Source organism: Marmota marmota, unplaced genomic scaffold, assembly GCF_001458135.2.
Source record: "Marmota marmota marmota unplaced genomic scaffold, marMar, whole genome shotgun sequence".
Taxonomy (NCBI): Eukaryota; Metazoa; Chordata; class Mammalia; order Rodentia; family Sciuridae; genus Marmota; species Marmota marmota.
In genome coordinates, this window is record NW_025999946.1 from 4264110 (window position 1) to 4278003 (window position 13894).

The following is a 13894-nucleotide window of genomic DNA, read 5'->3' on the forward strand; positions in this document are numbered from 1 at the left end:
CATACATTTAATTATAATAGATATAATGTACCAAATGGACAGGAGATTGTTCATTGAACCAGTTCCCTACTGTTGAACACATTGCACTTTCAGAAGGTCTCACTAATCCAAACTCTACCACTGTGTGGTCAGTTTCAACTAGCTGTGCTAATCCAACAGGCCACCCTGGCATCTCAGTGGCCTTCCTCAACAATGGTTTATTTCTCACACATGTTACAGTCCACAGTGGGTCCATTATGCCTATACTCCGTAGCCCCTCGAGTCCAGGGCCTAGGCTGATGGAGCGGACTCTATCTGGAATATCGTTGGGATATTTTTCTCCCTCGGAGAAGAGAGAAAAGAGAGACATGGCAAATGATAACCTGACTTAAGAATGACATGGACCATTTTTGCCTATAGTTCATTGGACAAAGCAAGTCCATGCTAACATCTCACATCAAAGGGACAGGAAAGCATAAACTGCCCTTAGGAGGGACAGCAATATTCTAAATGATAACAACCTACCCCAGTCACCTGGAGAGCAGTAGTGGCTCTGGGCAGGGCCTTTTACCTTTCTGGGTCTGAGTTCATCTCAGTTACAGAGAAGCTTCAAAGAACTAAGATATGTGAAAGCATTTTGTCACTCATAAAGCAACACATAAATGCAAATGTTTTGTTACTATTGTTAGTGAAAAAGAAATCCAGAAAGGCAGGTAAGGGGTAGCTTGAGGAAGACTGAATGCAGGGAGAGCACTTCCTTCATGAGGCCACGGAAGTTGAATTGACTCTTTCGCTGAAGAGAGTTCCAGACCAGGAGACGTGCTGACTATAACCCTGCTCTGTCACTTCCCTTTCAATTCAATCCAGTCCTGCCTAATCGAGCCCCAAGACAAACACAGACACTCAGTCCAGGCTCCATGGTCAGGTGTGTGGGACCTACATGACCAGCTGGGGGACAGAGTCCAAGACAGCATGGCCTGCTGCAGGCCCCTTCTCGGCTCAGGGCTCCCTCCTGTGACAGCCACTTAACAAGGTTAACGATACTCCCAGAGGCTTATTGGAAGTGCAATGAATTCCACTGCCAATGCGACCACATAGGGGTTATAACCTGGGCGGTGAGCAGGCGAGGTCACCTGTGTTTCTTGGTCTCTTTGTAGCTGTTGTCCAGAGCAACAAAAAGCTCAAAGCTGGCTCCTCACACACAAAGCCACAGTTTTAATTTGATATTTACATTTGAGGTTTTCTTTTCCCCTAAAGCATCTCAGAAAGTCAAATGCCAAGGCTCTGGAAATAAAGGCAGTTCAGACCCAGGAGTAAGGGTGGATGTCTGGAGCAGCTAGGACCCCTACCTATCTGTTCCTGAGGCCTAGGCCATTGACTCTTGGGACCTAAAGGAAGCCAGACCTCCCCCAAGATGGAGCTTATTCTTGGCCCTCTTTATGGAAACAGGCAAAATGGTTGGGCATCTGTCTACTCCAGAGCCACCAAGTTGAGGCCAAGTATGGATTTCATTTCTATTCTTTTCTTTTCTTTTCTTTTTTTTTTTTTTTGGTACTGGAGATTGAACTCAGGAGCACTCAACAGCTCAACATCCCTAGCCCTATTTTGTATTTTATTTAGGGAGAGGGTGGCACTGAGTGGCTTAGCGCCTTACCATTGCTGAAGCTAGCTTCGAATGTGCAATCTTCCTGCCTCAGCCTCCCACACCACTTGGATTACAGGTGTGCGCTACTCTGCCCAGCCCAAATGTGATTTCTGTGTGGTGTTAGGCAGGTCACTCAAGCTCTCTGAGCTTCAATTGCTTCATCCATAAAACATGGATTCAAGCCAGGCCTGGTATACACCCCTGTAATCCCAGACCAAGGTAGAAAAATTGCAAGTTCAAAGCCAGCCTCAACAATTTAGCAAGACCCTGTCTCAAAATAAAAAATAAAAAGAGCTGGGGATGTGCCTCAGTGGTAAAGCACCTTTGGATCAATCCCCAATACCCTCCCACCGCACCCCCCATCAAAAAAAAATGTGATTCAATGTGTTAACACATTTCAGATGCTCAGTGCACTGCATGGAACACTCATTAAGTATGAAATATTAGATGGGATTACAGATGAGGCAGATTCTAGAAATCTGACTCAGTGTGTGGGGAAAGTAAAGAGCAGACGCTAGACTTTACCACTAAAGGTCCTTCTACCTCAAGGTTAGCCTTGGGACACAAAATACCCCTGAGTCAAATTTCTCCCATAAGATCCTATCATGAAGGCAAGGCCAAGTGCTGGAAGGAAGGACCCTCCTCCTGGGCCTTCTCTACTTATTTTCCTCCTCCCCACCACAGATACTGTCCTGGCCTTCCTCTCAAACCCAGGTTTTCCCAGGGGGATTCACCCAACACAGTGCCTGGAAACTCCAAGTCCCCACTGCTCACTGGCTCTCAGGGGAGGGGAGAGGCAGTTCCATCACTGCAGCCTGATGAGAAGAGGCCACAGACAGGAGGGTCTACTGGGTCCATGGAGGGGGTAGGATCTGACCAACAGGCCACGTTGCAGATATTCCCATAGGAAAGACTTCCTCGTTCATGGTCCAGCACCCTCTCCACTCATCCCATAACTTGGTAGGCGTCTGAGTCGGCCACACTGGAAACCATGGGCTCTGTAAAAGCTGTCCCACAGGACTCAAGGCACAGAGTTCAAGTTCCCATTGTGTGTGGTCAGTAGCCTTGTGTGGCCTTTAGCAAAGCATTTTATTGTTCTGGGACTTGGTTTCTTTATTTGTTAAATAAAGGATGATTTCAAAGGTCCCTTCCAGCTCTAAAATAAAATTCTTTAAGAAATGTCCTATTAAATAAATTAGGCTTCATTAGGTTCAAGCACATACTTGTTTTATTACTTTTAAGTCATTCAAATTAGATTCAAATTAGGTTAACCAAGTGTTGCCCTCCAGAGAGCCAAGGACTCAGAGATAAGAATAATTCATCTCGCCTCTTATCAATCAGCAGTCCCTAAATGAGTGCTTCAAAAATGCTTGAGTATGCTTGAAAGCACTAAGTTTCTGTAATTTAAATATTCTCACTTTAATCTTGTTCAGATCTTTCATTTGCTTAGCAAAATCTTTTTTCTTTTTCTTTTTTTTTTTCCCCCTACAGTCAGCAGGAGGGGAAATATCCTAGCTACTCTCAAAGTGATTGCAAATTCCTAGGCAGGGCAGCCTGCAACGATAAGGCTCGGCTGAAACAGGATAATTGAGAAATCTCCCCTGCCACAATGTGGGTGTCCCTGTGAACCAACACCAGGGTGCTGTTAAGCTGTTCTGCTGTTTGAATAGCAGAGGTCCTATGCAGTTCCCCATTTTTTATTAAAGCTATCGTTGCCTCCAAGGTCTGGTTTTTAGGATCCTCAACAGCCAGCTGCCCTCCCCACAGAGCCTGATCCTTCCCAAATGCCTATGGCCAGCTGCTAACAGCTGAGCTTGCTTTCCTGGGAGCACTCAGCTCTGTCTTACAGGTTCTGACTTTATGCTCCCAACCAGGCCAACAGCCTCAAAAGCCAGAGGTATCTCCAGGGTTTCCAGCTGGAGAAACTAGAAAAGGAGGTGGAGGCAGATCAATCTGCAGGGAAAAAAAAAAGAGTCCTCAGATGAGAGAGGACTTGCCCTTGGTGTACCTGTGATCCCTTTCCCCCGCAAAAAAACTTGGCCTCTCAGCACCAAGCAAAACTAAAACTTGACCTGCTCCTCCAAGGTGTGGCATGGCAAGTTTAGAATGCAGCAAAAGCACTCCATGGCTGATAATTTAAAATGCTGGATGTCACCTAAAGGAATTAGAACACCTAGACTCGGAACTTTCAACTATTGAAGCTGACTTAAGTGCAACTGGACACCAGTCATGGGCAAGATGGCCACATGGGAGATGCATGAGACCATGGTCTGGCTAGGTCTCATGCTTAATGAAGCTTTCTCAGTCAATGCCCCAAAGAACAGTAAGATTCCTTGCACATAGGATGGGGTTCTAGCTCAGTGGAAGAATGCTTCCCTAGCATGTGTGAGGCACTGGGTTCAATCTCAGCATGATATATAAATAAATTAAATAAAGGTCCATTGACAACTAAAATAATATTTTTTTTTTAAAAAAGAGACTCTTTGCACAGTTAGCAAAGAAAATCATTAATGTGACATCATTGCTCAAAAACCAGGCCCCCAGTGGATAGTTTCTCTCCTCCCTTCACATCTATCCTTAGAGGACTGGAGTTTGGGGGAGTGGGGAAGACAGGAAGAAATTTTAACAGGAGTTTAAAATCCCAAGGCCACCCCATGTCTTTGCAATAGTCAAGTCTCTCCTGAGTACTAAGGAAGTAACATCAATACAATCATGGTACACATTAAATAGTAAATGAATACATAACATGTTCATTACTAAAAATCTACAAAACACAGACGAAAAGAAAATTAAAATTCCCTATAATCCTATTTCCCAGAGATAAACATATTTGATGTACATTTTTCCACTGCCTTTTTTCCCTGAATTTTTATTTTAACGTGTCAAAGAAGCTTGAATATTGGATCATTCAACTTCACCAAAAACTCATAAGGAAAGTACTGCCAGTGTAATTGGTTCTATTCTGCAAGCAAGGCAAACTGAGGCTCTCAAAGGTTTCACTGTGTTAGCTCAAGCAGGAGTTTAAGCTTTCACCCAAAGCAGCCACATCACTTACAAGCTTCACCATCAATGAGTGACAATGCCCTAAGAAACTAAAAGGCCAGTGAACTTCACCTTCATATTAGGTGAATTAACCAAGATCAGAAGCTCAGAAGGTGCCTACTGTTTTCAAGTCCACCTGCAAGGAGCAGTCACAATCAAGACTCCACTGGAGATGAAGGACATCATCAAGGTCACACCCATAAAATGACATGTGACCACCACAGTGTGACATGCCCCAAGATAAAAAGATGCCAGATTATAGGACACAGACCACCCGCAAACCAGAATCCATGAGGAGTGTGGGAAAGCAATGGGTCTTCCTGAAGCCAGGATAGGGAGAACTGGCCCAGTCGTGAGTGGCCTTTCTTCAATGCCCAGTGCAGAATTCTGAAACATGGGACCATCTTGCTTTCCACCTGAAGGTAGCTGGCATAAGGTTTGCACAAACATATATATGCAGAGTTTGTGCCTCCTCCCCTCTGTGTAAGGGCATACACCTGGGAAAATTGTCTTGCCTGCAAAGGCTGAGGAATTTAGGGCCTTAACAAGCAAAACTACAAGAACACTGCCCAAGCAATTTCCACATAGGGAGTGCACTTCTCCATCATTCCTCTAAGGTTGGGTGTCAAGCAAGTTTTCAAGGGCAACTCCAGAGGGCTGGCAGGAGGCTGGGCCAGGCCAGAGAAGGAGGAAGGGAGGGAAGTGTCTGACTGAAGAAACTGGGCCATGGAAGAAAGATGCCCACTCCCTCAGTCCTCCAATCTCAAGTCAGAATCCACAGAAAGGCCAGAGGTTTGTAGGAGGAAGGAACAGCTAAAGAGAACTGAGTCAAAACAGGGGTATGTTCTTCAAAAGTGAACTGCATGAGTCCACTACATGAGTGTCAAATGTCCAACCTTATAGTTCAGACAGGTGGATAAAAATGAACCATTAGCTGGCACATGATGCACACTTATAATCCCAGCAATTTGGGAAGCTGGGATAGGAGGATCGTGATTTCTAGGCCAGCCTGGGCAACTTTAAGAGATCCTGTCTCAAAATAAAAAATAAAATAAAAGGAGTTGGGGATGTAGCTTAGTGGTAGAGTGCTCCTGAGCTCAATTTCCAGTACCAAAAAAGGAAACATTAACACATTTTTATTTTTTGCCTATTAAGTTTGCAAAAAAAAAAAAATCAGAATATAAATCTGAACCAGTTTTCTAGAGGGCCACTTAGTAACAAGTATAAAATATATTAAAAAATGTCCATACCATGGACCCAGCAATTCCACTTCAAGAAATCACCCGTAAGAACATAATCAGATGCTCCCAAAGAAATACAGCAAAGTGATGGGTGAGATAAAGTTTGGGAGATATATGTGAGACTACCATAGCGCTATCAAAGGACATATGTTAGGGGCAGGATTGTGGCTCAGTGGTAGATTGCCCCCCTAGCATGGGCGGGACCTGGGTTCGATCCTCAGCACCACAAAAAAATAAAGGCATTGTGTTGTGTCCATCTACATCTAAAAAATAAATATTAAAAAAAGGACATATGTTGACAAAGGAAGACGTTTATGATATAGCACCATGCCAAAGTTTTTGAAACTGTACACATAAGTATACTTTGGAGACATCATGGGTTCAGTTCCAGGCCACCACAATAAAGAAAAAAATCAAAACAAAGCAAGTCACTCAAATTCTTTGATTTCCCAGGGCATACAAAAGTTGTGTTTACATAATAGTATAGCTAAAGTGTGCAATACCATCATGCCTATAAAACAATGTAAATACTTCAGTTCAAAATGTTCATTGCTAAAAAATGCTAATAATCATCAGAGCTATTGGAAAAATGATGCCAATAGATTTGGCTTGCCACAAACCTTTGATTGGTAAAGAATGCCATATTGAGGCTGGGCATATAGCTTAGCATGCAAGTGACCCTGGATTCCATCTCTAGCATCACACACACAAAAAAAGTATCTGTGCAGCACAATGAAATGAAATATGACTGTATAGTATTGTATTAAAAACACCTTTCTATAAAATACACAAATCTATCCATGGAAAGACAACTGGAGGATCTTATATCAAAAGGCTAATGATAAACATCGGTCACTATGGCAGCAGCTTGGGAAGCTGAGGCATGAGGGTGGTGAGTTCAAAGCCAGCCTCAGCAACTTAGTGAGACCCTGTCTCTAATAAAATACAAAACAGGCTGGGGAGTGGCTCAGTGGTTAAGCATCCTGGGTTCAATCCCCAGTACCAAAACAAACAAACAAACAAAAGGCTAATTATAAAATCTTATATCTCTAACAGATTAGAAATAGTTTTTTGTTTTTTCCTTTTGGGGGGGTTATGTTTCCCACATTCTACAATCAGCATATGTTATTTCTGTAATTAAATGACATTATTTTTAAAAAATGAACAAATTGATCGAATGTAGGATTTTTCTGAAACAATCAGACATTACCGCCCCTGCATCATCCAGATTCTAAAAATAAATTCCTAAATCTATTTTTCCCTCTGAAGTCTCTTCTCCTTCAGCATATACACATAAATAGGCCCAGGACAGGGCCATGTGGCCCTTTTCTCTTTGCCTCCACCTCAAAATGCCTCTGCATTTCTTAGTTTCTTTCCCACATAACATATCAAGGCAGAGAATGTATCTGGCCCTGAGATTTTAAAAGCAAAACACTACGTACCAGACAACCACCCCAATCCCCACCCCACGTCCAATAATTATTGAGCTGGGCGTCTGGCCCAACTGGGGACCAGCTGCTGTGTGTCTGAGATCTATGAGGCACTGTTTTATTTGCAAATTCCCCATTCTGCTGTGGATGCTCTTCCAAGTCCTCAACTGGACTCTGTGTAACTAAGCTGGGGGTAGTCCCCAGAGTGGAGTGTGAGGACATCATCTCCCCTTCCTGGCCCAGGTAGCCAAAGAGCCCTGAAAATCTGCAGTGGGTCTCAGACACTGACCAGGACTGACGCTCCTCATGCCTCTCAGACACAGCCAAATCCAGCTCAATAGAGTGAATAAGGAGGTGTCATGCAATGAATCTTGTTGCATATCTATCCTGATCCTTGACCTTAAAAGCAGCAAAGTGCAAACTATTGTTTATTCAAACTGCCATTTGATTATGTTAAAACCCAGTTCCTGAACTCAGAGAGAACCGTCTTTCTGAAGGGTACAAGCTTCCTGTCAAAAACAGTTAATTTTAATTTTTCCACTGAGCTCAACCTCAAAGTGGGGTTGATTGCTACTCAGCAATGATGGACTGCATTAGGGGAAGCTTTAATTGAGTGCAGATCTGGGTTCCAAAAGCATAATGTTTGTTGTATACATACTTTGGGCCAAAAAGAAAAATGAAAAGCAGACCTTTCTGAGGAAAAATTGAAAGCAGAATGTGTTCCACTGTCAGGATGCCAGCACAAAGGCATCTGGAGGCCTTGGTGGAACTCCCCACTGCCCCACACCACAGCTCGACAGGCTGTTTACAAACGTTTCTAAAGGCTCAACGCCTGTGCTCAGGTCTCTCCTTCCCAAACTCTAGAGACCATCATGGTTTCTCTCACAGCAAACAAAAAGCTCCAAGAAACTAGTAGAGACAGTAACACCACTGGAGAGGGGCCATGGCATGTGCTTCTGATGCAGGACTCCTCTCAGCCCAGGGTGTTGGTCCCTATTGCCATCCAATATGGCACTTCAGTTCACATCCTTTTCCCAGTGGCCTTGAGATGAGGTTTCAGCTGAAGCACAATGCCACTCCTGTCCTCTTATTATTAGGGTTCCAGACCCATGTCACCTCTTCCCTGAGCTGCAGGCTGGTCTCTGTGCTATTGAGGGAGATGTCTTCTTAAAGCCAGATCTGGTTGTCCCTCTGTGACATCACCCTAGTACAAGCCTCCTTCCTCTTTTGCCCATACAACTGCAGAAGCCTCCAGCAGACCTCCCTGCTTCTGCTTTTGGTCCCTTTTTAATCCCACTCCACACATCAGCCAGACTGATCTTTATAAAAGGCCAACAGTGCTCACCCTTCCCTTAAAGCCCTCTAAGGCTTAGAATAAGATCCAAACTCTTTCCTGTGGCCTGCTAGAGCACACCAGGATCCCACCTCTGCCCTCTGCTACAGCCACACCAGTCTCCTTTCTCAGCACTTGTTCCTTCAGCCTGAATGAAACACTCTCCCCCTCCCTTACTTCAATGCCACCTCCTGGCAGAGGCCTACACTGACCATCCTACCAAAAGCAGGACCATGGTCATTCTGCATCCTGTGACATGGCTCTAGTTCCTTCACAGCTCTTATTACTGAGATCTTATTTGTTTGTTATTTGCTATGTCTAGTAGAACCTGAGTTTCCCAAAGGACCATGACTAACCTCTTCCCTGCTGTAACATCAGCATCAGAACAGTGCATGATACCCAATGGATTCTAAATCACTATTTGGGGATAAAAGTTTGCAGAAAGTAACAAACATTTCCTGAAAGGCCTGCATTATCTCCAGCCTCTATATCTCATCTCAGGTTGTGAGTTCCTTGGTGTGGTCTGCTCTTGCCTCTCTCTTCCCCTCCATCACCAAGTGCTGACCCTTGTGGTGGGGCAGTCTCAAGGAGGACCCCCCTCCCCAAAAGCTCCCCAACCAACCTGCCCTCCCAGCAACAACTCCTGCTTCCTCTGATAGTCTACCATGTTGCCTTTCCGTCTGGTCATGTTCCAAGGCCACAGGACCTTGCTCTTCTTTCTTGGAAATTTTTGTCTAGAAAACTAAATGGGCTGGGGTTGTGGCTCAGTGGTAGAGCACTTGCCTGGCACATGTGAGACCCTGGGTTCGATCCTCAGCACCACATACAAAAATAAACAAGTGAAATAAAGGTGTTGTGTCCAACTACAACTAAAAAATAAATATTAAAAAAAAGAAAGAAAACTAAATGACTTCTCTGCCAGCTTCAGGAACTTCCCCAAGTAACTCAAACAATGGGATACTCAAAAGCTGACCTCAGAACAATGCTTTACTCAACTAGGCCAAGGACTCACCAAAGTAACTGTTTCACATTGTGCCCACCAACCCTGTGAAAATTTTGCCCAATCTCAATCAAAATCTCACAAAGACCAGCATTTAGCCATTCTTTCTAGTCCTGACCTGAAAAACCCTATAAATATCCGGAAGATTCAGAGAAGAGGCCTCTTTAAGGGGTCTACTGGGGCTCTATGAAATCGGCCCAGGTGAATGGGTTATCCTGGAAACCTTTTGGGGGATCTGGCTGGCCCAGTCCAGCAGGAGTGTTCAGTGCCAGGTTTAGCTGGATTTGGTAAATGATGAAAAAATGGATGAATGAATAGCTCAGTCACACCATCCTCCAAAAGACCAAATGGCGTGAATGGCCCCTGGGTTAGTCTAAGCAGGGCTTTGGGACTTCATTTGAAATCACCTTATTTTAGGAACCGGAATTGAGTGAAGAGAGCCTTGGATGGTCCTCCAAAGTCCCCTCCTCACCTCCATCCACCCCAAAGTCCACACCACTCGCCCCGTCTGCGCCAAGCCCCGCATGGCAGACCATCCCCTCTCCCTTGTGCCCAGGGCGACGGCGCTGGACCGCTACGGGCTGCAGAAGGCGGGCTTCACGCACGTGCTGAACGCGGCCCACGGCCGCTGGAACGTGGACACCGGGCCCGACTACTACCGCGACATGCCCATCGAGTACCACGGCGTCGAGGCCGACGACGTGCCCACCTTTGACCTCAGCGTCTTCTTCTACTCCGCGGCTGCCTTCGTCGACTCGGCTCTCCAAGACGATCGCAGTAAGAGGCCCGCCCCGGCCCGGCCCCGCCCCCTGAGGGATCTGCGCCTTGAAAACGTGATTTTCCTATCCAAGGCTCTAAGGTTGCATGTGGTTGATGAGGAGACCTCTGAGCCTCGGGAGGTTGTCATGGTTTGAGGACCAGCCTCACCGAGCATGCTACTGGTGGGGTTCCGACTTTGATGACCGCTGAGGAATCGGAATCGTGAGAGTTTAGAGCGAAGGGCTATCATTAGGTCTGAGTAAGTGTTCCCTGAGGAGTATCGGCCATCCTTCAAAAGGAAAAGGCGGGGTCTGGGCGTATAGCTCAGTGGTAGAATGTTTGCCGATTGGAGGTTCTGGGTACAGTCCCCAGCCCCCCCACCCCCCCCTACCCCCCAAAAAGGAGCCAAGATCCTAGCCAGGTTCAGGGTGGGTATCTATGGAGAGACTTTAAATTCTTCTAGTCTCACTAAATTTCCAAGCGCACATCCTCCTGCCCTCTAACACTCCGTGTAGCAAGACCTCCCATAGCAAGTTGACAACCTTGGCTAAATTGTATCTGAGAATTTGAGTTTTGTACCTGCAATGTTCAAGTTTCCCAGCGTTGATTATCCATCTTCTAAATCATAGTACTAGTCCTTGTGCTCAAAAATACAGTTTTAGCTGCTCTAATTTAGGAAAGGCTACAGGCTATTCTGGAGAAAAGGGCACAGCCTAGGCATGTACCAGGGAAAACAGTATGCAATTATTGCTGCATATTGCATTATTGCATTCCACAGAGGCCAGAAGGACTTTAACTCCCTAATTTGGGCTCTGACTTCAGCCCCATGTGTCACACTCCTTTCTGGGGACATCACATAACTCAGGGTATCCAATTACTGAAAGCCTTTCTTGCTGTAAAGGTTGGAATCACAAGGCTCACTGACTGACCTACTGACCTGCTTCAGGAATTTGCAACCTGGGGTTGGGCCTAGGCCAGTTCTGCTGGACAGTCATCCCACAGTGGCCCTAGCTCCACAGCCAGCCATAGCTACTAACAATTTGTCATTATCAATGGTTCAGAAAGCAATGTCACTATGGGAAAAAAAAAAAAAACCCATGGAACTGAAGTGCTTGTGTTAAAAGATGTCTCAATTCTAAGTCATTTTTTTTACAAGTCTACTTATGGATTATCTTTTGTGTTCTGCACATTCTGGATTTCCAAGCAGGATGAAAAAAGTAATTGAACTCTGACTCATCACCATAAGGTAAAGTTTGCCTCGTGGTGTTTGAAGTTAACTGAAAACACATTTGACATGAAAAAACAAAAGCCTACAACAGTTCAATCTTTCAGTTTCTGTTTTATGTGCTTGCTTGCTTACCATTTCTATGTCTTAGAACTCCCCCTTAATGGAAGAGACCTGGCAGACTTTGGAGAAGACAGGACTGGGTTCAAATTCCTGTTGCAAAACTTACTAATGATGTGATTTCTCTGAGCCTTGGTGTCTCCATCTGGTGATGAAAATATTTACCTTGTGAGGTTATAATGAAGATCAGCAGTAACACACATAAAGCATTTGGCATAGAACCTGGTGCACAGCAGGCTTTCGGATGCATTTGATAAAAAGATGTCGTGTACTGTGAAGCATATAACTTCGCCAGCATATGCATATCATCATAATAAAGTTTCCAATCCTAAAAAAAAAAGAAAGAAAAGGAGGAAAAAAGACATTCCAACTTTGAACTTGTATGATATACTCACATGAAAGCTTGTTTTAGGTTCCTGGCACAGCATTTGAGAGGCTGCCCCCACTGCCAGATCAGGAAAGAATCAAGATCTAGAGTCACATGGCGAGGCCCTATCTCAGTGAGACTCTATCTCTAAATACAATACAAAATAGGGCTAGGGATATAGCTCAGTGGCCAAGTGCCTCTGAGTTTAATCCTTGGTACCCCAAAAAAGAAAAAGAGGGAAGAGGATATAGAGAGAGGCTAGAGGATGTGCAAGCAACCAGATTGATTGGAAGGATGTGAGGCCTAGATCAGCTGGGCAGAATCAGGGAGCAGGATGTGACAGCATTGTCAGGTGGGAGCTGGGCTCCATTCTCAGTGCCCTTTGCCCCTGAATGTCTACAGACTTCCTCAGCCCAAAGCATCAAATATCAATCCTTCAGAACCATGCAGAGCAGAAACAAATGAAGGTGTCCGCGTGTAAGGCAGTGGGATGTAGGGACAGGGCTGAAGAAAGTCCTGTGCTCCCTTCAAAACCAGCAGCTGCTGCTTTATTCCAGCCAGTGTTTCTTGTGAAGATCAATGAAAACATGGTAGAATTTCTGACTTTTCAGGAAAAGTCTCCAATCTGGATTTTACTGTAAAATCACTCACATTTGTTGACAGCAAATTGATATTTCTTAAAATGCGGGAGAGGGCAAAACCAAAGCAACCCAATGGCCATAAGCTCGTCACCTGTGCCCTGAAAGGTGCAGAGTAACAAAACAAAATGCTTGTTAGCTTAGCAACAGCACTGCCATAGACTCGAGAGAAAGCAGATGACAGGTGCTTGGCCTCCCTGCCACGCGTGCAGTGGGTAGCCTGCTTTTGTCTAGTCATGCACTGGAAAACCAAGGGACACTTTTGTGGCATTTCAGAGGCAGATCCAGTCGTGTGTTTCTTATTATACTCCTGATGTAAGAGGTGTTGATGGGCAGTCTGGCCCAAAGGCAGGTCTCTCTTTTTCCTCCCTCCTTCCTGTCTTTCCTGTCCTCCATTGACTCGTTTCAGCCAAGGGTACACTGTTCCCTCTCCCCTGTCCCTCACAGCCAGTCATACTCACTCTTTCTTTTTTAATTTAATTTTTAATTTTTTTTGTGATGGGATTGAACCTAGTGCCTTGCACATGCTATGTGTTCTTTTTTTGGTACTGCTGATTGAACCCGGGAGCACTCCATCACTGAGCTACATCCCTAGTCCTCCCCGCTTCTTTTGGTACTGGGGATTGAACCCAGGACGCTTAACCACTGAACCATATCCCTAGTCCTGTTTTAAATATTTATATATTTGGTACTAGGGATTGAACCCAGCGCCTTGCACCACTCTACCTACCGAGCTATATCCCCAGTCCTTGTTTTTTAATTATGAGACAGGGTCTCACTAAGTTGTTGAGGGCCTCACTAAGTTGCTGAGGCTGGCCTTGAACTTGCGATCCTCCTTCCTTAGCCTCTCGAGTTGCTGGGATTATAGGTGTGTGCCACTGTTCCCAGTGAACCGCAGCTCTTTTTATTTTCTATTTTGAGAGGGTCTCACTAAATTCCCACACTGGCCTCAAACTGGTGATCTTCCTACCTCAGCCTCCTGAATCACTGGGATTATAGGCATGTGCCATAGTGCTCAGTATATTCATTCTTTTTAAAAACCATCCCTGATGTGTGTGGGGGGGACTGTACTCCTGGCCAGTTATCATGCCCAGAGGCCCACTCCTACCCCCACT

At 45.1% G+C, this 13894-nt stretch overlaps 1 protein-coding gene across 2 annotated transcripts in view; it reads left to right on the forward strand.

Annotated features, from left to right (window-relative positions):
• Positions 1-13894, forward strand: part of Dusp29 (dual specificity phosphatase 29) — a 36546-nt gene that overhangs the window by 15672 nt on the left and 6980 nt on the right. For both annotated transcript variants that reach the window (XM_015504604.2, XM_048801828.1), the window contains one exon: positions 10227-10447. In XM_015504604.2, coding sequence (XP_015360090.1) covers positions 10227-10447 — 221 coding nt within the window. The remainder of the gene's footprint in view (positions 1-10226; positions 10448-13894) is intronic.